A 26,275-nucleotide genomic window follows, 5' to 3' on the forward strand; every position below is an offset into this window, starting at 1 on the left:
GCATCAACTACTTGTACCTGCGTGACCACTGAAACTTTTTTAGGCCTCCGGCCACAACAAAAACCGACTCGCAGACAAACCACTACATACAGTTACTACCAACCCTTATAATGGGAGCCGTACCCAAGATGGGCCCCTACCAATGTACATTTTTTTTATACTCAAAAAACAAAAACTCATAATGGGACCGCTGGCTGTCATGACAGAATCTTCAAAAAACCTTAATCCCCATTCACCATGAAACTCAATTAGGGCGGGAGGGTGAGAATGGGCCGCCTATCCGTTCTCATCCGATCCAATTCGATCCTCTAGATGGATGGAAAATATGGTTTCCGCTGCGGAGATGTCTCCGCTGACATCCACTGCTCCATAGGGCTACATGGAGCATCTGATCCGGTCCACCTGAAAAACTGGCAGGCGGATCAGAACGGAAAGCCGGTGTGAAAGGGGCCTAAGGCTTCTTTCACACCATTGGCCTGATCGAGTCCATCTGTCTGTCTGTTTTTCAATTGGACCTAATCGGACCACTCATTGTTCTCTATAGGGAGGTAGATGTAAATGGACAAGTGTCAGTTTACACCTGCCTGCATTTGAACCAAATCTATTCCTCATCCGCCTAGCTAATCAGATCACATTACTGTCTGATGGAAAAGGACAGTGGGTCAGTTTCTATTTGACTGCCCCATAGAGAACAGCGGGCTGTGTCCATGTCCGCTCTGCATAAGCGGAGCGGACACAGACCTGTCATCCGCCTGCTCAGCGGGGATCAGCTGACTATTCCCCGCTGAGGCGGATCCACTTGGTGAAGTCTGGCCTGTGTGAAAGGGACCTTAGTCATATGGGTTAAAGAGGAAGTAAACCCTGCACAAAAAAAATGAGAAAAAAAACCTGTAAGACAAAGCCATAATGAGCTAGTATGCATCGCATACCAGCTCATTATGAAATTCTTACCTTAGAACAAAGCCCCCGCAGTTCCGCCCGCACAGCAACAGGACGGCCAACATGTTCATCCGTCCTGCTTCCTGGTTGGCGTCCTCCAGCCATTTGATTGGCCGGAGGTGCGATTACATCACTCCCGCGCATTCGCGCTGGAGCTGCCGTTCACGGCACAGGGCTCTGAAGGAACGGCACAGGTGGCCGTTCCTTCAGAGCGCATGGGCCAATGACGTAATTGGCTGCATTAAAAGTAAATATCTCCTAAATGGTGCAAGTTTACTGTACCTTTATGGTGCTTTTCCACTGCATGGAACCAAAACGGTTCAGCTCACTTTTGTGCTTTTCCACTGTTGGTACCGCATGGTATGGTGTAGGAACGGTTCGGTACGGTACGGCGGCGCTTTTCCACTGCATGGAACCGAACGGTACGGTTCTCAAAAACAGTACCACCTCGATTGTGGTTCCAAGAGGTACCATACCCGGTACCATATCCCACAATCCTTTGCATTCAGTCACTACTAGCCACTGATTGGTCAGAGAATCATTGTTATCCCACCCACTTAACTTTAGTACTACTTTAGTGGAAAAGCAAACCATACCAAACCGTACCGAACCGTTCCAACACCGTACCATGCGGTACCATGCAGTGGAAAACCAAACCGGGCCAAGCAGGGCCAAGTAGAGCCGAGCCGATACTTGCAAATGGAAAAGTGCCAATAGGTAAGCCTTATTAAAGTCCTACCTATAGGTACAGCTTCCAAGAGGGGGTTTACAACCTCTTTAATGTACTAAAAGCAAATCGACCATTCATTTTGCAAGGACATTTTCTCCAAAACTTAGTAAATGAAGTGAATATTGACTTCCATCATCCAATCATGTGCATGCAAAAATGATTTTCCTTTTTTTCCTTGCACACGATTGGGTATTCTTTTCAAAGTCAATTTCCCCTCATTTCCTAAGCTCTGCACCGCAATGCACCACCAATTGTGCGTTACAGTAAGAAACCTTAAAACACACATATGTTCTGAAACGAAAAGGTGTGAAGCCAGCCTAAAGGGTTTATCTTCAATTATTTTGTTCCGAAGTACATTTTTGATACATTGCAAGGCTAACCTGGGACCATATTGTTCTGTCCTTTAGAGTACATACAAGTGAATAAAAATAATTGTCCTGCTGTTTCTCTGGGCTGAGCTAAGGTTGTAAGTCCAGCAAACTTCAGTTCTTCACAACAGCAATAAAGCATTTAATAGTCTCTTACAATACCTGGTCCCTCAAGTGTTTTCCTTGGCATTTTTCTCCTCTATCACCCAACAGACTGAATCAACGCTTTTAAAGGTTACTTGATGTTCTGAAGTGCTGATTCACGGTGTAACCTGTTGGGAAAAGATCAGAATGATGATGATAACCTGAAACAAATCATTCAAAGTCACAGTGACTCCTTGGGCTGCTTGCTGTTCTTAGTTTGCCGAAGGCGTTGTCTGATAAGCGCTCAAGTGTCACGTTGCGTGAGCTGGAAAATAAACCCAGGCGGTTATAAGGCTTAATTGAAGTTCGTGATTTTTTTTTTTTACTTTTTTCTTGTCTTCAAAGATCTTTTAAAAGAAACAAAAAGGGGGTGAGTCGAAAAATGTCAGATAGCTGTGTACATTTTTTTTTCCCAGTTTAAGCAGATGTGTTTGTCTTAAAAAAAATATGACACTCTTTCTTAAAAATATGGAGCTTGTCTGCAACATTTTCAAAGTTCATTTCAATATTTTCCAGTACTCCTGTTCGATCCCATATAAATGTGAGGCATTCACAATATTCTCCTCACAGATATCAATAAACATTTGTTATATATGTTCCATGAGTGGAAATGCCTGTTAATCCTGCCAGAATTCCAAGAGTGTCCTGTACACTCTGCGATGTTATCTCTTCCTCCCAGGGCCGATCCTGGGTGGGTGCACGCGCCACAAGCTGAGGCGGAGGAGGGGCGCCGAAGCTCCAGTGGCAGAGTCCTCCCCTCCTCCAGCGGCAGTGGCATACCAGCAGTGATGGTAATAACGGCGTTATAAGTAAACGCCGTTACTAACGGTGTCACTTTTTACAGTAACTAGTTCCTCCCCAATTCACCTCTGTAAACTACAGAACATCAGCATAAGCAATGTTAAGATATTATAGAGATGAGAAGATGGGGAGCACTTCCCCATTAGAGCAGGGTCTTCATCGATCCCCCTTTAGAGCAGGGTACCCATAGATCCCTCTTTAGAGCAGGCTCCCCATAGAACCCCTTTTAGGAAAAGGTCCCCCATAGATCCCCCTTTAGAGCAGGGTCCCCATAGATCCCCCTTTAGAGAAGGCTCCTCATAGAATCTACGGGGACCCTTCTCTAAAGGGAGATCTATGAAGACCCTGCTCTAATGGGGGATCTATGGGGACCCTGGCCTGCTCTAAAGGGGGATCTTTTGGGAACCCTGCTCTAAAGGGGGATCTATGGGAACCCTGCTCTAAAGGGGGATCTATGGAGATCCTGCTCTAATGGGGGATCTATGGGGACCCTGCTCTAAAGGGGGATCTATGGGGGACCTTTTCCTAAAAGGGGATCTATGGGGAGCCTGCTCTAAAGAGGGATCTATGGGTACCCTGCTCTAAAGGGGGATCGATGAAGACCCTGCTCTAATGGGGAAGTGCTCCCCATCTTCTCATCTTTATAATATCTTAACATTGCTTATGATGATGTTCTGTAGTTTACAGAGGTAAATTGGGGAGGAACTAGTTACTGTAAAAAGTGACCCTGTCCTGCTCTAAAGGGGGATCTATGGAAACCCTGCTCTTAAGGGGGATCTATGGGGACCCTGCTCTAAAAGGGTCTTTTAGCATAGATCCTCCTTTAGAGCAGGGTCCCCATAGAGCCCCCTTGAGAACAGGCTAGGGTCCCCAAAGATCCCCCTTTACTAGAGCAGGTCCCCCCATAGATCCCCTGTAGAGCCGGCCAGCCAGGGTCCCCCATAGATTCCCCTTTAGAGCAGGCCAGGCAGGCTTCCCTATAGATCCCCCTTTAGAGCAGGCCAGACAGGGTTCCCCATAGATCCCTTTTAATGATAATGATCCGATTTCATATTCTGCGCTAGAACGTATGAGGACAGACAGTGCAGACTGATGAGTTGACTCATGTCTCATGAGTCATGAGAAGCTGGGGGGCATGCTGTGCACACTGAGACAGGCGGCAGGCACAGTTCCTTTTATTTCCTTCCTACCCGAGTCCTCTGCTCTATCTGAAGGTCAGGGCCGGGGGGGGGGGGCAACCAACACATAACTTGAGCAGTGGGCAGCAGTGTACCTGTTACAAGATCTCTTTAGCAACCGGAGTGGATGAAGAGGAGAGATCACCAACAATGGCTGCAGGGCTTGGGTGATGACATCACCTATAGGCTTACTATAGGGCATATGTTGTCAACCATTTGGGGAGATGATGCCAGTGCCGACGAGGGACTGTTAAAAAGGTGAGTTTAACCTATTTTGTTTCGCTTTAAAGATCTATCATTATAAATGATTTTATCATTTTTCCCTCTACAAAGACAGCTGTATCCTAATGGTAGCATGTCTTGCCTTTAAAGTGATTGTAAAGTCTTGTTTTTTTTGTTTTTTTTTTAATAACAAACATGTTATACACACCTCCTCTGTGCAGTGTCTTCTCGGGTCCCTCTTCTGTGCTCTTGGCCCCTCCCTCTTATCGATTGCCCCCACAGCAAGCAGCTTGCTATGGGGGCACCCAAGCCGAGCTGCAGCTCAGTGTGTCCATTCAGACACAGAGCTACTGTTTGCCCCCCCTCCTGATTGGCTAACTGACTTTGATTGACAGCTGCAGGAGCCAATGGCACCACCGTTGTGTCTCAGCCAATCAGGAGGGAGAGTCCTGGATGGCCGAGGGACTTGTGGACATCGCTGGACAAGGAGGGACCTCAGGTAAGTATTAGGGGGTGCTGGGGGGGGGGGGCTGCTACACACAGGAGATTTTTCAATAATGCAAATAATGCATTAAGATTAAAAACCTTCTGACTTTACAAATCCTTTAAGCACTTTCCTGAGACAAGCAATGGCAAGAGGAAAACACAGATCGACACGCCCCCTCTCCCTCTGCATTCCTCTGGTCATTGCTTGTCTTTGAAAAGTATTCAGAGCCGAGACATGCTGACCTTTTGAAGCAGCTGTCTCCTTCCTAGCTGTTGTTAGATCATCCACTGCAGGAGGGAGGGGGTAACAGGTTGGTTTAGGAAGGTTTAGGAAGCACCTAGTAACTTGGGACAAAGTGCTACATGTACTTTGCCTCATAGCTGACATGTGATACAGCGTAAAATATACCTTGTCTTTTTCCTGACAAGGAACCCTGAATTAATATTATTTTCTAGAATGTACTTCCGTTAAATCTGCTTACCTGCAAGAAGTGCTCCAATCAATCTCCTGTAATTGTGGAGAGATACCTTCCCTACCATTGTTACCTAAGAAGAAGATTTTCCTGAAATTTCACAGAGTTTGGGAATTTTTCCAAAACATTTCCACTTTGGTAAAATGCATTGGAATTGATTAAAGGGGTTGTTAAGGTTTGAATGTTTTAAATAAAAATAACAATCATGTTATACTTACCTGCTCTGTGCATAGGTTTTGCACAGAGCACCTACAATCCTTCCTTTCTGGGGTGCCCCATAGGTGCTCCTGGCTCCTCTTCTTCATCAGGTGCCCCAACGGAGAGCCGCTTTCCATGAGGGCACCAGTGTGGGCACGCTCCCAAGTCCTGCTGCTGCGTCCATCGACACAGACAGAAGGACTTGGCTACGCCCCCCACTTCCGTGGTGTCACTGGATTTGATTAACAGCAGCAGGAGCCAATGGCTCCGGCTGCTATCAATCTATCCAATGAGGACAGAGACAGCGGCTGGAGTCGCTGGGCTTGTGCAACTCGCTGGATCGGATTGGGCTCAGGAAGGAAAAAAGGGGGGGCTACGGGGGGCAGCTGCAGCAAAGAGTGTTTTTCCACTTAATGAATAGAAAGTATTAAGGTGAAAATCCATGAGACGTTACAATCCCTTTAATTAAAGTGTTTCCTAAGGGTTAGAAAACCTTCTTACAAGTATCACGAACCGGTTCTTGTGCCAGTAAGTGGCCTCAGAATTAGATTTATTATTTTACTTTTTTCACAGAAAGAAAACAAGCATAGTAAAAAAAAGAAAATAAAGTTAAATGAAACAATTAAAGCAACACACCACAAATAATAAAATACAAATATATATATATATATATATATATATATATATATATATATATACAAAAATGAATTAACCACTTCTGGACCGGAAAGGATTTGCCCCCTTAATGACCAGGCCATATTTTGCGATTCAGCACTGCATTAATTAAGGGACAATTGAGCGGTCGTGCAACGCTGTACCTAAATAAAATTGATGTCCTTTTTCCCCACAAATAGAGCTTTCTTTTGATGGTATTTGATCACCTGTGCGATTTTTATTTTTTGCGCTATAAACAAAAAAAAGAGCGACAATTCTGGAAAAAAGAACAATATTTTTCGCTTTCTGCTAAATAACATTCCCAAAAAAACATTTTTAAATAAAAATGTTTTAATATTTTAGGCCAATTTGCATTCTGCTACATATTTTTGGTAAATAAAATCGCAATAGGCATATTTTGATTGGTTTGCGTGAAAGTTATCACGTCTACTAACTAGGGGAAAGATTTATGTAATTTTTTTTTCTTTACTAGTAATGGTGGCGAACTGCGATTTTTAGTGGGACTGCGACATTGCGGCAGACAGATTTGACCCCTAACTGACATTTTGACACTTTTGGGGGTACCAGTGACATTTCTATAGTAATCAGTGCTAAAAATATGCACTGTTACTGTAATGATGACACTGGCAGGGAAAGGGTTAACACTGTGGGTGATCAAAGGGTTAAATGTGTACCTTGGGGCGTGTTTCTAACTGTGGAGGGGGTGTGGCTTGTGAAATGATCATAGAGACCTGTGATCCTATATAGAAGGTTCACAGGAGCTCTGTGATCATTCCAGGGAGAAGAACGGTCAGCTGTGTTTACAACAGCTGACCGTTCTTTTCTCTCAGCGGGGAGCGATCGCGGGTGTCAGGCGGCAATCAGAGCCCAAACAGGGAAGACCGCTCTAGGTGAGGCTGGAATCAGGTGCCGTCGGATCCGCAATCCAGGATAGCTTCATACAACAAAAGGAATGACCGCACTTCCGATGAGTTTCAAAAAGGAGTGTCTTTATTCCACATCAATCGGCAAATACAGATACACACTGTGAGTGCAGGACAATCGGTGGACGCGTTTCACGACTGGATGTGTCGCTTATTCATCACCAAGTTCACTCTGGATGTGCATCGGCCATATATACACCCCATACATACAGCTGGCAACAGTTGGAGTCATCAAACTAGTTGTTCCTCCCCTTGGTCAGCTGTTGGGAATCCATGGCTAGATTGCACAGACAGAGTGATCCCAACAAATCCAAACTTCAAAACACTTGTGCAAAAAACATTTTACATATATAAATGTCAATCAGAATGAATATCCATAATGGTAAGTGCTCAAGTAAAGAAAAATAGAGAAACATCAATAATAAAAACATATTCAGTGTATGTGATACGTTTATCATATATATAATAAAAAGAGAATATATGTGTATATGAAGTATGAATAAAAAGAATATGTATTAAAGACCTTGTGAATAACCATAAAATAAAAGTAAATTAAAAAGGTATAAAGTGATAATAATATATTGTTATAAATAATAATAATGATGATAATGTGACGTGTCACAAGAAAATTCTTGATGTTTAAAGAAGCCGTTTAACCGGCCAAGAAGAAACATATGTAGTGTATTAAAAAACTGAGCAATATAATTATAAAATATATAAAAAGTATATGAAAAATATAGAGAGCTCCAATCAGTGATTTCTACCCAACAATCATAGATAGAACAATACAGTGATATATCTTTGATGAAAAATTGTATATAAATTGCCGCTTCGATATCTATAGGATACATTTTCTATAAAACATTTACAAATAGTGAAACACTAATAAACCTTGTATAAGAAAAAATCACAAGTGTGTGAATCATATATAGAAAATTATTATTTCCATATATCAATGGATATACATGATTCACAATAAAGAGTATGACATGTATAAAATATAATACGATGCATAGTGACATAGTTTATATTCTTCTTTGGTTGTGTAAACAGCGATAAATAACAATCAATGTAGACACATTGTGGCAACCTGTTGCTGTTTTGAAGAATGTTGCAAATGTCAGTGTGCATCTCCTTTTTTCATAGGCAAAATTTCTCATCTGGTGTTAAAACCACAAAACCTCTATTTGGAAGAAAGTTTTACAAAAAAGACGACCTAAAAGAGGGAGGGGGGATTGTTGGGGAAAAGAAAAAACGAAATACAAAACAAGGGAAATCGGGTATAGATAGCTATATGTCAGTAGGCTAGATTGGCTAAAATTAGCTCTCCATTTTAATTAATCAGCCATATTTATAGGAGACCCGATATGTTAAAATCGGCCGGTCTATGGGTAAATGTGGGAGTTTATCTCATCTAAATTGGTCTAGGCAATCAGAGCCGCCTGCCCGCTGCATCGGAGTCCCCGCTGATGAGTAGGAGTGGGAGCCCCTAGCTGCAGGTGCACAAACGACGTATACCTACATCGGTTCGTGTAGGAGGGCCACCCTGCCGCAGTATAACTGCGGCTGGCGGTCGGGAAGCGGTTAGTTAAAGTGGTTCCTAAGGGTTAGAAAACCTCCTTACAAGTTTCACGAACCGGTTCTTGTGCCAGTCAGTGTTAATTTCGTCGACTAAATTATAACAATTTTAGTCGACTAAAATACGACTAAAACTAAAACAATTCAGATGACTAAAATACGACTAAAACTAAAATGGCATTTTAGTCAAAAGACTATAACTAAAACTAAATCGAAACTTGCTGCCAAAATTAACACTAGTGCATGTTAAAAGCTTAATACCATAAATAATAACATATTAGATTTTTCACTCCAGGACCAGCAGTAGTATATAATGAGTTTGGAAATTGTAGAGAAATGCTTAAATAATGCATTACAAATTACAATTGAACTACACCCATTCGATTATAGATGACTAAAGTGAGTTATAGTCGACTAAAATGTAGGACATTTTAGTCGACTAAAATGTACTGGAGTTTTAGTCGACTAAATACGACTAAAACTAAAACACTTGCAGAAGACTAAACTGGGACTAAAACTAAAATGCCATTTTAGTCCTAAGACTAAGACTAAAACTAAATTGAAATTTGCTGCCAAAATTACCCCTGGTGCCAGTAAGTGGCCTCTGCATTAGATTTATTATTTTACTTTTTTCACAGAAAGAAAACAAGAACAGCAAAAAAAAAAAAAAAGTTAAATGAAACAATTAAAGCAACACACCACAAATAATCAAATACAAAAAACAAAAAACAAAAAAACAAAAAAATGAATTAAACTACCAAACTACACTACTATTACTACTACTATTACTACTACTACTACTACTACTACTACTACTGAATTAAACTGTTACAAATACAACTCCTCCCAAAAAATGAAAATCGCTAAATAAAGGAAAATATGTTTTTTCTCAAGCAAGGTTTGCCTATGAAGCTAAATTAGTGAAATACATTTTCCACTTTCACCAAAATCACTCCCCTCCTCCTTACAGCTAAGAGCCCAATTAAAGCTCTGTGTCCCTGCATGTCGTGCTTTTCACCTCAATGCATGAAGGCGATGCATGGCAGTGTGTTTCAGTGCGTTACAAAAAAAGGTCATGTTCGATTTCCGAGCTTGTAATTTCAATGGGCCACCCTGACACAACACATGTTAATGCATGAGATAACATATGTTAACACACCGAAAACAAGAAAATGAGCCCTCAATTAATTTCTTCAACTTCAACAGTTCAGAAAAGACCAGCAGCTCCGGTGTCCTTTAGGGGAAATAACAGGACGTTTGCTGTGGATTGTAAAATAAATGATCTGTTCTCATAATCTAGTAAAATCCTGAAAGTGTTACTAAACCCACAACAGAAAAATCAGTCTGTATATGAAGTAAAACATGGTTATTTCTCTGCATTGTGTAAAAAGGCTGTTTGATCCTGTCTTCTCTGATCCTCCCCTTCTTCCACTGTCCCCAATCTATCTCCTGTTAAGACAGAGCATTTGGAGTCACTCTGCATATGCTCAATTTGGTGTGTATTCCAAGACAGTTTTTTTTTTTTTGGGGAGGGTGCATGTGATCAGTACAGGACCAATCAGCACTGTCAAGACAGAGGGTCAGGAGTCCTTCAGCCTCATAGGACAGTCAGAGGAGAATGAAAACTCCTCTTACTAACTTTAACCAGACCAGAAGTCACAAGACTGCTATATACTGCTGATGAGAAAAGTTATTTAGCAGTTTAGATTTACAAAAAAAAATTGCATTTCCATGTTCTGTGTATTGTGGGAGACCAGATATAGTGACTGTAGGCTCCTGGGTATAGTAATACTTTAACCACTTCAATACCGGTCAGGCCAATTTTTTCAGCTTTCAGCGCTGTCTCACTTTGAATGACAATTGAGCAGTCATGCAACACTGTACCCAAACTACATTTTTATATTTTTTTTCACAGAAATAGAGATTTATTTTGATGGTATTTAATAACTATTGGGTATACAAGAAAAAAAAATTGAAAATTAAAAAAAAAAACAAAAAAAAAAAACCATGTCTTTCTTTGTTTCTGTTATACAATTTTGCAAATAAATTAGTGTTTTTTTATTTTTATTTGCATACTGTCACCAGTACAGCATCCTCCAAAAACGGGTGTGGTGGTGATTAGGGACACTGACTATTGACAGTACAGGAAAAAGGAATGATATAATTTTTTTTTTTTTTTTTTTTTACAATTTTTTTTTTTTTTTCAACACACTCTGACCAGAGCAAAATAATGTTATTAAGGTAACATTGTACTACTTTAGGGAAGTGATCAGGATTTTTTTTTTTTTACACATTATGTTTGCCTTTTAGCAGTATATTACATTTTTATAAGCATGCATTTTACTGAATTAAACTGAATCATTTAGTCTGATATGTTGTGATCAGCTGTTATTGGTCAAAACTAATCACATGGTACATATAGAACAAAAAGTATGTCTGAACAGCTGCACTCCAATGCAAATATTTATTGAAAAGAGGATACAATACCACAGCATACAGAGATATGGATCAAAGACACTGACACGTTTCACAATACTAACAGTGCCTAATCATAGCACTGTTAGTAGTGTGAAATGCGTCAACTGTTTTTGACATGCTTTTTGTTCTATATGGCTTGGCACATTGAGCCTGCACCCTGTACCTGTGTTGTTACTGTGAGGATTTTTGAAGGCATTTCCACCTGGAGTGGTGTGTAGTCTCTAATCACATGGTACAGATGTGATTGGTCCTGTCTGTACTATGTGATCAAATCGACCAATCACAGCTAGCAACACAATTGTATACAATGGATGGCATGAAAGGAAGCCATCTATTGTGTACAACTCAGTGGTGGCTGGTGCTTAATTTACTTGGGGGGATGGCCCACAGCCCCCCCCAGCCAGCCAACCACATAACCCCCCCATCGCTCGATTGATCGATCGATTGTAAGGCCCCCTGCCAGCCCCTGCACTTACCCCATGCAGGTGGCGTCTTCACCCCTGCGTCTCCTCCAGAGTCCTGGCAGTCGATTCTCCTCCCGGCAAATCCGGAGTAAGGACCCGCGATCAATCGGGCCTTAGGACTCCCAGGCAATTGGGACTCAGGACCCGCTTCCTGATTGGCCGTAAGGAGAAACAGGGAGACATTAGCAAATATTAATGTCACACAACTGGGTGGGCTTTGGGCGCAGTGCCCTTAGCTCACCTTTTTTAAAGCTAATTAGAGCCTCTGGCTCTAATCATGTGCTTCTACAAAAAAAAGACCCATTGCAATCCATGCGTCCGGCGCCCTGCATGTAGATTAGGGGCTGGGCGCATTGATTAGGGGGACGGCGCCCCTGCACCCTGTATGGACAGGCCTCCACTGGTAAAACTGTCATATGATCTGCTGTGGTTTGTCACGCTGATTATATGATACCGGCAGCGAGTTGGTACTCTGATCAGTCTATGTCCCGTGAACATGGCCGGTGACAGATCGCGGCCCTGCGGCTGCGCGATCAGCGCTTTCTGACAGGACCGCATATGACGTCAACTCAGGATAATAAAGCCAACATCTGGCCATCAATCTGATATTGGCCGGGCGGGAACTGGTTAAGTAATCATTTGTGAATGCCCTTTTGAGCTGAGCCATAAAAGCCAAGTTGTACTTAAGGTTGTCTGATCTGTGAATAAAATAAGACGATGGAAGAATGATTACTTGTCTTTCCCCACAGTGCCAGTGCTGGCCAGGATTCCGACTAAAGAGTGACAGCAAGACGTGCGTAGACATTGATGAATGCTCTGAAGGCTTTCCCTGCAGCCAGGAGTGCATCAACACCTACGGAACTTACAAATGCCTGTGTACAGATGGCTATGAAATACACCCAGAGAACTCAAAGGCCTGCAAATCTCTATCAGGTATCACAATGGCATTTATGTACTGATGGATGACAAGCCATGTAGGAGAAAGATGAATTTCTTTCAATATGCAAGGCGGGGGAATAATCAATCTGATTTCTATCTTTTCTTTTATCTCTGCTCCTCAGGGACCTGTTTATTGTTGTAGAGTTAAAGTATGTTAAAAAGAAAATATGAATACTTCAAGGTTTATGCACAGATATTGAGCTTGGCTCAATTGTCGGGAGTTTGGAATATGATCAGCCAGGTCTGCACACCATGAAAATTTCAAATAGGCCTATATCGGAAATCTAACATAGTTACTTAGTCAGAATGAAAAAGTACACAGGTCCATCTGGTTCATCAAATAGAAAATAAGTAAATAAATACGTAGAATAAATGAAAAAAAAACTCCAGATACAGAATCCTACAGTATATACACAGTTGATCCAAAGGAAGGCAAAAAACCTTTCTATAGCATGACCCAATGTGCTCCAAAAAGAGAAAATTAAATTGCTTTCTCATCACTTTAGAAGACAAATGTGTATTCCCTGGATCAACAATATCTGATGTTATTACCTATAAAGGTTAGGATCTGTAATTATTATTATTAGTATTAATAAGTTAATAACGAAACACTAAATTGGTTTAGCTCCAAGGTGCATTATCTAGTAATCGACCAATATCGTTTTTCTAATGCCAGTGACGATACCGATATTTTGGTCATCGGATATCGGTAACGGCCGATTTTCGGGCATGTAAAAAAATGTTATTTTTTTTTCCAGGAACTCTTGAGGAGGGATCTTGGGGTCTAAAAGGCCCCAAACCCCTCCTCGGTACTGAAAAGCATTGAAAACGCCAAGTTTGGGTGTTTTGAATGCTGTCAGTTTTTTTAATGTAGCGCCGAGTACCCGAAAGAGATGTCATGACATCACTACCGGGTTGTTTACATGTAGTAGAAATACAAGGTAATAACCGCGCTAATGGAGATTAATTACAGCTGCAACTTCAAGTGTGACCACACCCCAAACAAAATCTATATAACAAGTTGCGCTAATTTTAAAATGATGGAAAATAAAGTCCATAAAAGTCCATATATAGAAGGATCACAATAATCTGATCAGGCTCCCTATGGATATGTGCTTACCAGAAATGGTAAATAGTTGGGCAGGTTCTCTATAATAAGTCTTGTCCCCTTGATAGCAGACTGGAACCAATAACCTCGTGTTGATTCAGTAGTCGTTGAATTGAAAAATAAATAAAACCGCAATAGCGTAAAACCCAACACAAATTATAATAAGTGACTTAATACACCAAAGTGAGTGATGTAAATTCAAAAATGAGGTTGTGTAGAAAAACACCACCAATGTGAATGCTCAAAAGCAAACAATTAAAGGGAAAAAGAAAAGAATCTCTAATAGTGGGACACCTATAGGTACCCCTTACCAAAATAAGTGAAGACAAGTGCATAAAAATAGGTGCTATCCTTCACCAGCTGGAATCACCCCTTACCAAGCGAAGGAAAATTAAACGCCAAAGTGAATAGAAGTGGTCATATATGAAACAGTATCTCCTGTGCAAAAAGACCTCCACCAGTTGAACTCGCCTCTTACTCCAAGGAAAGCCAGGGTAATTGCACCTTTGAAAACGTCATCTGTGATGAAACGTCGTAAGGACATGGCGTACTGACATCATCTGATCACGACCTGGGAGTGCGGACGAGCGGAGCCGTCCGGCCGGCGGCCTGTACTACATATGCTCTGTACTTCCTCGTTCACTGTGAGTGTTACTCTTTGTTTTTAAATAAAATTATAATGGTTTTACACTATGGAAGCTGTTTCTTTTATATGGTGGTGATTACCCTGGCTTTCCTTGGAGTCATTCGGGTCGGACTTTGCATCAGTTTCCTTTATGAGGTCTGATATCTCTACAGGCGATTTGAATAATCCCATTGGGTAAGAGTCAAATCTTACTGGTGAAGGCTGGCACCGTATTCTATTGACACCTATGAATGGTTTTCTGCATCTTGGCTTTTATATATATTTTTCTGGTAAGAGGCGAGTTCAACTGGTGGAGGTCTTTTACACAGTAGATACTGTTTCATATATGACCACTTCTATTCACTTTGGCGTTTAATTTTCCTTCGCTTGGTAAGAGGCGATTCCAGCTGGTGAAGGATAGCACCTATTTTTATGCACTTGTTTACATGGAGACCCGATCAGAGCCGAATGCTGTGCAGGTAGGATGCCCGGGTCTCCCGGTGGGACGGGAGACCCGGGTGAGCCGCAGAAAGCGGCGGGAGGGGGGACGTCCCCTCCCGCTCCTTGTAATGACAGCCGAGCGGCTTCTCAGCCACATCGGTTATCATTGCAAGACAGCCGACCGTCGGCTATGGACGCCGGTATCGGGGTGATGCCTCTAGCTGCAGGCATCACTCCGGTACAAGCACTTTCCCAAAATATCGGCAATATCGGTAACCTCAGGAGCCGATTCCGATATATCGGGGAAACTGCATATAGTATTATCCTATAATCTGAAATATTAAAGTAGAGCAAAACGTTTCTTTTTTCATTTTGGAGAGAGTAAGGGAGGGTTATTACTCCTGTCAGATTTATTGCTATCTGTGTCCTTTTAGGGAGAGCTCCTTTCACTTCCTGTCCCATAGCCAAACAGGACACATTTTAGTAACATTGTTTTACCTTATCATTTCAACTTTTATTTTGAGGTAAAGCTAGCAGACAGCACAGTTCTTATATATTTTTTTTGTTCTATATTATGTATTTTATTGCCCCTTACCAATTCTTACATATGATGACTGCATTAGTTTTCTTTTTTAGGCTTTTTTTCTTATTTTTTTCAGCTTGTGATCCGTTCAGTAAATATGTTGTTTTTCAAGAAAATAATCTTTCCTGCAGAGGTAGCAGTTACTGGGATGATACAAGCCATTTAAAGTGATTGTAAACTCTGTTTTACCCCTTATACCTACAGGTAAGCCTATGATTATGATAAGGCTTACCTGTAGGTACTGTGAATATCTCCTAAACTTGCACTGTTTAGAAGATATTTAGAGTGCATGCAGTCGTTGATGCCACCGGTGCATGTGTTCTAAAGGTCTGGCATACCGTGTAGGACCTATAGACCCTGCCATAAAAAATGGCTCCCATAGTTTACCGTAGTCTACCGTTTTGCTGTAGCCGTAGTCTACCATTTTGCTATAGCCGGAGGACGCGAACCTGAAAGGAAGACCGAGTGAAGATGGAAGCCCTGTCAGCGGTGACAGCGCAGCACTGGAGGCCTTTGTTTCAAGGTAAGTCTCTCATAATGTATTAGTATGCAGCATACTAGCACATTATGACATTGCCTTGAAGGAGAATGGTTTCTTCTTCATCTTCAACTGTGGTTTACTACCACTTTAACACTGACATAAGTGCTTAAAGTGGTCAGATTTTATGTATGTAAAACCTTTATCCAAAATGGAAAAAAAAACAGTTTGCTTTAACTGCCTATAAAGCATTAGCTACAGCAGAGATCCTCAAACTACCGCCCTCCAGCTGTTGTGGAACTACACATCCCATGAGGCATTGAAAAATTCTGACATTCACAGACATGACTAGGCATGATGGGAATTGTTGTTCCTGAACAACTGGAGGGCCATAGTTTGAAGACCCCTGGGCTAGAGTCTGGCCTCAATTTACTAGTCCATCTAACACTCCTCTCCTCCCAGACCGACCGTTCTGCTGTCCAAATGTGCCCACTGTGCTCCTTCATCCAGAGTAGGGACACTCTAATACATGAGGTGTTTCACTGGCCAGATCACCAGGGGAAAACAGAGGGAAAAAGCCTGAATTAAAGCAGTATTAAACTCAACCCCTCCTCATAAAAAGTAGCTAGAAAAAACTATGTAACAAGTCTAATTTAACATGGCTAACTTCTACTAGCTATACCATGACCTGGAAAAAAGAGAACGTTCTCAGACCCCAGATATTTGTAAACCTTTATGCTAGAGACCTAGCAGGAGGCAGACAAGCTTTTTATGTTATGGATTCATCTGCCCCTACTTTAGTTTTGAGAGCCTTGTGTTATCTCTGTGTGTCCGGGAAGTCTCAGGTGTCACATCCACACTGCTGGGAACATCACTGCACACAATATGCCTGCTTCTACCTTCTATTGATTCCAAGCTGTTTAATCCCCTAAGGAATAAAGCTGCTGTGTAACTGATCATAGTTGCAGGAAGACCTTTGATCATTTGGAGATCAAAACAGAAGCCATTGCAATAAGTAGAATGTCAGCACACTTCAGAAAACCAGAGCATGCACTACAGGTGGTTTCTTCTGAAGTCTTGCTGAGCTAAGGTTGCGGGGGGGCATACAGCAGATAGTGGAGGTGCATAGACTGCACATTGGGGTACCATATACACTCGCTGGCCACTTTATTAGGTACACCTGTTGCTTGGTAACACAACATTGCTAATCACATGGCAGAAACTCAATGCATTTAGGCATCTAGACGTGGTGAAGACTTGCTGAAGTTCAAACCGAGCATCAGAATGGGGAAGAAAGGGGATTTAAGTGACTTTAAACATGTTGGTGCCAGATGGGCTGGTCTGAGTATTTCAAAATCTACTTGGATTTTAAACATACAACCATTGCTCGGATTAACAGAGAATGATCCAAAAAAGAGAACATTTCCAGTGAGCGGCAGTTGTGTGGAGGAAAATGGCTTGTTGATGTCAGAGGAGAATGGTTTGAGATGATAGAAAGGCATCAATAACTCAAATAACCACTCATTACAACCAAGGTATGCAGAATACCATCTCTTAATGCACAAGAACACATCAAACCTTGAATAAGCAGCAGAAGACCACACCGGATGCCACTATTGAGTCTACAATTCGCACAGGCTCACCAAAATTGGACAACAGAAGATTGGAAAAATGTTGCCTGGTCTGATGAGTCTCCATTTCAGCTGAAATATTCAGATGGTAAGGTCAGAATTTGAAGCAAACAACATGATAGCAGGAATCCATCCTACCTTGTATCATGTATGTGTTCAGGCTGGTGGTGGTGGTGTAATGGGTTGGGAGATATTTTCTTGGCACACTTTGGGCCCCTTAGTACCAATTGAGTATCATTTAATCGCTACGGCCTACCTGAGTATTGTTGCTGACCCTGTCCATCCCTTTATGACTACAGTGTACCCATCTTCTGATGACTCCTTCCAGCAGGATAATGCACCATGTCCCAAAGCTCAAATCATGTCACCACTGGTTTCTTCAACATGACATTGAGGTCACTGTACTCCAATGGCCTCCACAGTCACCACATCTCAATCCAATAGAACACCTTTGGGATGTCTGAGAAATGTTCTCTGGATTCAACAAGGTGTTGGAAAGATTTCTCAGAGATGTCTGAGAAATCATCTATGAGAAATGTTTCCAACGCCTTGTTGAATCTATGCCATGCAGAGTTAAGACCGTTTTGAAGGCAAAATGAGGTCAAATTCAGTACTAGCAAGGTGTACACAATAAAGTGGTAGGTGAGTGTAAATGAAATATTACTTGTTCGGTACAGTACTAAAAGCTTGTACAGCTACCATACATACAAGACATTTCAGCACCTTGGACAGCACCAGAGTCAATGAGTGTGTTCAGCCAAACTATACATTTTATCTTTGTCTGAATACTAACATGCTGATTCCTCCTCTGAGTGCTTTTATCTTCTGGGAAAGTGTTCTCTCCATGACTAATGGCCTTTTTTTCTAGATGGAAACTCTAACAACACTGTTTATCATAAACAACTGCCTTTTTTTCCCATAAATTACTATTTTCACCTTCTTTCAATCTCGGGGCTGCTGATCTGCTGCATCCTCTCTTATCCACTTCCTAATGCACTCCTGCATTGGCTGCACATCATAGCTCTAGATCAGGGGTCTCCAAACTATGGCCCTCCAGTTGTTCAGGAACTACAATTCCCATCATGCCTAGTCATCTCTGTGAATGTCAGAGTTTTGCAATACCTCATGGGGCGTGTAAATCTGCAACAACTGGAAGTCCATAGTTTGAAGATCCCTGCTCTAGACTATGGGTTCTCAACCTGTGGCCCCCAGCTGCTGCAGAACTACAAGTCCCATGAGAAATTGCAAGCCACTGACAGTTACAAGCATGGCTTCCAAAGGCAGAGGTATGATGGGACTTGTGGTTTCACAACAGCTGGCGGGCCACAGGTTGAGCAACCATGATCTAGACTGTCTTTAAGACAGTGGCAAGGTTAGACCTTACCTAACACAATAAAGTTGATTTACTAAAGGCAGCTTACATACTGTGCACAAGTATGCTTGCAGCCTAATATTAGTTTTGGGGTGTGAAAACATTTTTTTTAAAGGCAAATAGATTGTTCACTTTGCAAGGGAAGTTGTGCATTGCATGGGAATTTCCTCCAGAGTGAATGGAGGTGAAGTTCTGCTAACTTCCATCATGCAATCACATGCAAGGAAAATAAAATAAAAAATAATGTATATATATATATATATATATATATATATATATATATATATATATATATATATTTTTTTTTTTTTTATTTATTTATTTATTTATTTATTTATTTATTTTTGCTTTGGATGGGAAATTAGCAGAGCTTCACCTCATTCACTAAGTCAATTTGTCTTTAATATATTATCCCTAATGCATAGCTCGACTGTTAGAGGTCCCCACTACAGGCCCATCTGACAGGGTGACAACACAGGAGCACAACTAGAAGACAGTTGTCACTTACAATAGGAAGTGAATGAACAAGACCCTGTATGGTGGGACCACCAAGCATTCTTTAAACAAAAAATGCAAAAATTAAGGTTATGAAAAAACATTTAGAAATGCCGATAACGTGTTAAAATCATGTAAGATGTTAGTAATTTAAGTTTGAAGCAACTTGAAGTAAAAATGCTGTAATTTCCATCAATGCCGTGAACTTATATTGCAGTGTAACAGTTTTGGGTGGAGCAGCCATTTAAATGGAGGCTGCTATCTAATTAGGAAAAAGACCTACAATTCAGTTAGCTCTGTAGGGGGCTAGGTTAATAGGCATACATCTGATTTTACAGATTCAGCTGATGAATGGCGGAATGAAACCTCAAAATGTAATGCATGTACTGCTTTTGATGTAGTGTGGCTAAGCAGAGCCCCTAGAGATTGTTTTATGCTCTTGAGGTCCAGCTGATCTGACATGCATTTCAATGAACAGATGGAAAGCACTCTGTAAAAGAAAAAACTGCTGTGTTACAACTAATACCGGATAAAGTTTTATGTAACAAAATTATACCCCTGCCTTAATTAAAAAAAAAAAAAAAAATGCAGGCTGCAATACTCACCTTTATACCAGTGCTGGTTTTGGAGTGTCCAACAAGCTCATAAAAGAGCAATGGTCAGGTGTCTGCAGTTGTCTCCAGCTACATTGTTCCTTCAGTTAAGTGCCATTTATGGTCAGACTATGTTTGTGGTAGAGGTAACCAAAGGAGTAAGAAGAAGACAAGGAGGGGGTTTATTAAAACTGGAAAGTGCAAGATCTTGTGCAACTCTGCACAGAAACTAATCAGCTTCCAGTTTTTTTTTTTTTGTCAAAGCTAAGTAGAACAAGCTGAAGTTAGAAACTGATTGGGTACCATACCAATACAGCACTAATTACAGTTGTTTAGGGCTCTGGCCCTTAAATCTGGTCTGCACCAGATTAAATAAATGCCCACCACATATATGGATAACTTTACCAACACAAATGCAGCAGATTCAGGTAACTCTTAATTAATGCACCAAACTAAAAAATAATTACCTCCAGTCCACAGATAATAAAAATAAAATCAATTAAGACGTACAATAACTTGGTGCACAGAGATAGGCAGCGTGCCTGTCTCTGTATGCAGTGTAGCAATGCAGCATGTTTGCCTTCACAGCCGACAGCCTCCTAGCAACCAGTGACGCTGCAGTGGATGGAGCCTGATGGGGAAGCTGATTGACAACAGGCAGTGGCTGAATTCTATAGCTAATAGCAGGTTGTCTATTGCTAATAAATGAAAATAGTGCAACACAAGAAATATTCATAATTTATAAAACATTTAAAACTTATAAAATATGCAGTATATATCAAAAAAATCCAAATACATTTTCATAAAAAAATATATAAATAGATCCCAGATGGTGCAAAGTGGTGTCTCTAGATAGAACATGCAGGTGTCATATAATGTGCAGCACCTTCCACCATACACACAGCTGGTCACTCGCCTTAGGACCATGACCCCCTGAACCAATAGGACTGTCAAACAAGCATTCAGTAAGAAGGCCGTGGGTCATGCATGGCTCCTTCCACTGTACGCGTTACGTCCTGGGCAGGGTGTCAGTGGGTATGGAGCCATGCTAATCTCCCGCACTTTAATAGACTTGAAGTGCCAATGTCTTTTGGCTAAGAATCCATCCACTGTCAGTCACAAAGGGAGTGGCCCTGATGGGGAATTGGTGTCAGCGAATCCCCATCAGGCTCCGCCACCTCAAGTACAAAACTCCCCTTTGTTGTGCTGTCCAACAAGTGCAGGAGCAGGGAGGAAGCATAGTTGCACTGAGGACGGAGCATGTGTATGTGCACCTCTGAACACAGGTACATGAATCTGTCACCTGCACCAACATTTGTCATGTCTTAAATACTCTTTATGAATTCCCCAGAAAAAAATAATTTAAATAAACTCTTCAGTGTAACTCCCTGCACAGCCCAATCATTGTGGTTCAGTAGCAAAAGGCCTTGATGTATGATGTCTGTATGATGTGAGAAAGAGACAAATATGGACCCTTACCAGCAAGGGGGAGGGGGACTGCAATGGTAGCAGTCGTTAGGAATTACGATAGAGAGAATGAGTATTTAAAGAGAACCTGTTGCCAGATCAGCAACAATCTTTCAATATAATTATATGTGCATTTAATATATTTTATGCATGCTTGAGCAGATATCTAAAACCCTGAGATTGCTGTTGGTCACCACCATCATGGATGTAATTTCAGAAGTTTAGGGCTGTCACCAAAGTGACACACTAGAGCAGCCTTTCTCAACATTTTTAACTTGTAGGGACCCTTGAAATAACTTTCTGGTCTCAGGGAAATCTTGCTAATAATTACTTTATCTTTAGATCATGGTACATGTTTGATGGTCACTGGGGAGCTTGTTCCTTACATTAGTGGTCATAGGGAAGAATCCCTCCTTGCAGGTAGGTAACAGATCACTGCTGTCAGTGGTTACTTTTTTAAGGGACAGAAATTGCTCATTGCACAAGGAACTCCCTAGCAACCTCTGGAGCAGGGTTTTTCAATCAGGGTTCCATTAAACCCTAGGGTTCCTTTAGAGGTTGCTAGGGTTTCCTTGACCAATGATCAATTTCTGGATCTCAGATAAATTATTACTAACACCATTGATCTTTTTGGCTATCTGTAAGTCGGTAATTCTTCCCAACGACCATAAGGGTAAGGAGCATTCTTCCCTCTGACCATTACACTAATGTGTCATGAGTTGTAGATATAGTTTATTTTAGAAGGGGTTCCCGGAGACTGGAAAGGGTTCAATGATTCCTCTGCATTGAAAATGTTGAGAAAGGCTGCTCTGGAGGAACCCTAGGACTTCATGGAAACACTGGTTGAAAAAGACTGCTCTATAGTATTCCCCTTCACTCCTCCCTGAGCTTTTTTTTTTTTTTAATGGTTATGTAGGGAAGTGAGGGGCTGAGGATAAGGGCCAGCATGAAGAATAATTGAACATTCCTAGAAAAATAGAGGACTATGACATGCAAGGAAGAAGAGGGTTGTGCTAGGGTAATAGGCTCTTCTTAAAATAATCAAAAGTTCAAAGTCACATTTCAAGTGAAGAACAAATCTTTTAGGGAAAGAGGAAAAAACTGCAAGCAAGCATTTAAAATACTATATTTTGCAGTGCTTTTACCTGCACTTTTTCTTTCATTTAGTCAGAGGGTCTCATTAAAATATGAAATCTGTTTTCCATTGAAAAAGCATATTTGCTTAAAGAGTACAGGTCTTCATTTCTAACATGAAAAGTGAATATCCATTGTGATTCTTGCATGTGTTTTGTGCAATGGCTAAAGCGAAATGTAACATTGTGTTTGAGTTTAGCGGACGAACCCTTCCTCCTCCTGGCTGACCACCATGAAATAAGAAGAATGAGCACAGATGGATCCAATTACACAATGCTGAAGCAGGTTAGAGGTTTCACAGTGTACATACTATCATTTTACCACCGCAAAAGCATTTCCATGCCGCTTTATTGTATTAAAGGTTTTCATTTGCTCCATTTACACTACCAGTCTTACACTAGAGGTCATTTAAAGAAGAACTCCAGCTAAAATTAACAAGATGAAAATAAACAGCCTTTTAAAAAATGAAATAACAAAGCAAACTTGCTGTGGTATTCAGCTTCAGTCTAGAGATATCCCCACAATACTTTTTTTCTGCCACTAGATTCTCTCAGTCTGATGGTCAGCATCATTTAACCTACTTCCTCTTAGTTAAAGTCATCCTGGAACCGTCCCAGCTTATGACTGGACAGTGAAATGCGAAGCAGCACAATAATGGGCTCAGCTCTTTGTCACTCAGCATGCTTCTTGTCACCACATAAACTGATTGGCTCCTTGTGCTGCTTCTTCTCACATTTAGATTCTGCTGTGCAGGAACTTTGGGAGGCTGATATCAGGTCAAATTCAAGGACTTACACTACTTAAAATTACCATATACATTTAATGATGTATTCACGATTTTACAGAGCTGTAATAATTTTTGTCTTGTATATCTGTCTGGAGTTCAGCTTTAAAAAAATGCATCGGAGCAGTGAAAGGCATCTTTGGAAATATGACTTATTTGAAAAACATTTATTATGTATGTAAAGTACATTTTTTTTATTTTGTTTAGTTTAAAATACTTTTGGAAAGGGTTTACACTCTAGTATTTATAGCTGTCTGTATTTCCCATCTGTTTATCCAGTTACAGTTGTTACAGAGACAGTAGTGATGGGCCGAACGCCCCCCCTGTTTGGTTCTCACCGGAACATCTCAAACTGTGAAAAAGTTCTCGTGAACATGGGAAAAAAAATTAAAAATTCCTTTAAATATTGTGCCTGGAGGGTCCCCTTAATGTGCCTGTAAAGTGGCGCATCTGTACAATATATGGAGCCTGCTGCAGCAATATTGAGGTTTCTAAAGGAAAAAAAGTAATTTAAGCTTGCTCGCGGCTGTAATGTATTGTCAGCTCCCGTCTCCTTCAGGTCTGATGTGGATTTTAAGGGGAACGCCCAAATAAAAAAAAATGGCGTAGAGTCTCCCCCAAAATCTATACAAGACCCTTATCCGAGCATCCAGCCTGGCGGGTCAGAAAAAGGGGGGTCAAGTGAGCATCCCCCTCCTGATCCATACAAGGTCACATGCCCTCAATATGAGGGGGGGTGCTCTGGAGCAGTGGGAGTTCTGCCCCCTCCCCACCCCGGAGCACCCATGTTTATGGGGACAAGGGCCTCTTCCCGACAACCCTGGGCTGTGGTTGTGGGGGTCTGTGGTTGGGGAGCTTATCAGAATCTGGAAGACCCCATTGACAAGAGGTACCCCAGATCCCACCCCCCCCATTGCCACGTGAATGGGTATCAGGTACATTGTACCCCTACCTATTCACCAAAAAAGTATACAATGTACCCAATACCCATTCACATGGAGGGCGGGATCTGGGGGCCCCCTTGTTAAAGTGAGCTTCCAGATTCCGATAAGCCCCCCACAACCACAGCCCCCCACAACCACAGCCCAGAGTTGTCGGGAAGAGGCCTTGTCCCCATCAACATGGGGATAAGGTGCTTTGGGGCACCCCAAAGCACTCTCCCCATGTTGAGGGCAAGCGGCCCGGTATGATTAAGGAGGGGGGTGCTCGCTCACCCCCCCATTCCTGGCCTGCCAGGCTGCATGCTCGGATAAGGGTCTGGTATGGATTTTTGGGGGGGGCATGCCTTTTTTTTTTTAAATTTGGCGTAGAGTTCCCCTTCAAATCTATACCAGACCCAAAGGGCCTGGTATAGATTTTGGGGAAGACCCTACGCTGTTTTCTTTCTTAATTCTGTCATGGGATTCCACTTAAAAGCCATACAAGACCCAAAGGGTCCCCCAAGCTGTTTTTACCCCGATTTATTTTAATTTACATTTTCTTTTTACAATTATTTTTTTTAAATTTAACTCTCAGCAGGGAAGCCTTACCAACCTATTGACTGTGCACTTGGCAGCGGCGGGCCAACATTCCACTAAGTGCAGAGAAAATTCAGGTGTTAGGCGAGTACCTGAATGGGCGATGTATAGACCAAACTTATGCTCGGCCCAAACCTTTCACCCTTTCCTAGTGGTAGCTGAACACTGTAACCCCTCAGAGTTACTCTTGCTGGGCGCAGAAACAGGCCCTGCTGTTAAAAATTAGAAAAAAAAAATTAAATTACATGCACCTGTCATACAGACCATAGAGAAAGAAGAACGGGAGGGGATGGAGCAGAAAGATATGGCAGAACCAGCACCAGCTTTTTGGAGGCGTGGTGGTGGAACAAGCTCCAGCACTGAACCCTGTCCCGCATCCTTCCCAGCTGCCAGCAGAGTTACCCAGTGCTCCGTGAAGGAAATGTAACATCCCTGTCCTTCCTGCTGACTGCTCTGTCCAACGAGGCCAAAACTTTGCCTTCCACATAATGGTACAGATCTGGAATGGCCTTACATGAAAATAAATTTATTTTTGGAACCTGCCACTGTGGTACAGCACATTCCACAAATTCACGAAAGGGGGCAGAGTCTACCAGATAAAAAGGCAGCAGTTGTAGTGCTAGCAATTTGGACAAGCTAGCATTTAGATGCTGAGCATGTGGATGGCTAACACAGTATTATTTTTTACGGTTCAGCAACTAGAGTAGCGAAATTTGCCTGGTGGTGAAATCAACAGGTAATGTACTGCTAGCAGATTTGGTGCAAGTACCTGTAGCACCCATTGCTATATCATCATCCCTCTCAATGCAGGTTTTTGAGAAGACTTGAGGTATAGTAGGGGTAGAGATCCCAGATGAGGAGCAAGGAGAAGTCTGCATTTTTTTTATAATGTGGGTCTTTCAGGTGCTGTTGCCAATGGGCTGAATGGCAGGTCGTCATATGTCTTGTCAAGCATGTGGTGCCCAAGTGGCTGATGTTTTGACTATGCTTGATCCGCTTCAGACAGAGATTGCAAACAGCAACACGGTGGTCTGCAGCACATGTGTTGAACAAAGCCCACACCAATGAACTTTTGAAGTCAGTGGGAAGTTAGCAGAGCCTTGCACCTGTGGAGCTCTGTGGTGTGATGCAATAGGGTGGTTGCCCTTAAGCCAGCCCCTGGAGGATATCCTACCTCGTTGGAGTTGTGCCTCCTCCTCACTTTCCTACTCTATTCTTTCAGGCACTCAAGTACAGTCAGTGACCTTATCACCCCCCACCCCTCCTCGTCAATGGAGCAAACATGGCAGTTTGCTGCAGCTGGGGGAACCTAACTGCTAGTTTCTTGTCCACCATTGTCACCCCCTGTCTCTAGGCTCATGTTATTCCGTTCCTCAACCTGGGAACCAACATTGGAGCATTCATATTGCTGCACATCCTCCAGCATCATGTAACTGACACTATGATCGAAT

General features: G+C 41.9%; 1 protein-coding gene across 6 annotated transcripts in view; it reads left to right on the plus strand.

The window, feature by feature from the left end:
- Positions 1–26,275, plus strand: part of LRP1B (LDL receptor related protein 1B) — a 2,177,452-nt gene that overhangs the window by 1,850,778 nt on the left and 300,399 nt on the right. For all 6 annotated transcript variants that reach the window (XM_082262163.1, XM_082262161.1, XM_082262165.1 and 3 more), the window contains 2 exons: positions 12,407–12,590; positions 22,723–22,808. In XM_082262163.1, coding sequence (XP_082118289.1) covers positions 12,407–12,590; positions 22,723–22,808 — 270 coding nt within the window. The remainder of the gene's footprint in view (positions 1–12,406; positions 12,591–22,722; positions 22,809–26,275) is intronic.

This window comes from Pelophylax lessonae (assembly GCF_965119305.1).
Source record: "Pelophylax lessonae genome assembly, chromosome: 6".
Lineage (NCBI taxonomy): Eukaryota > Metazoa > Chordata > Amphibia > Anura > Ranidae > Pelophylax > Pelophylax lessonae.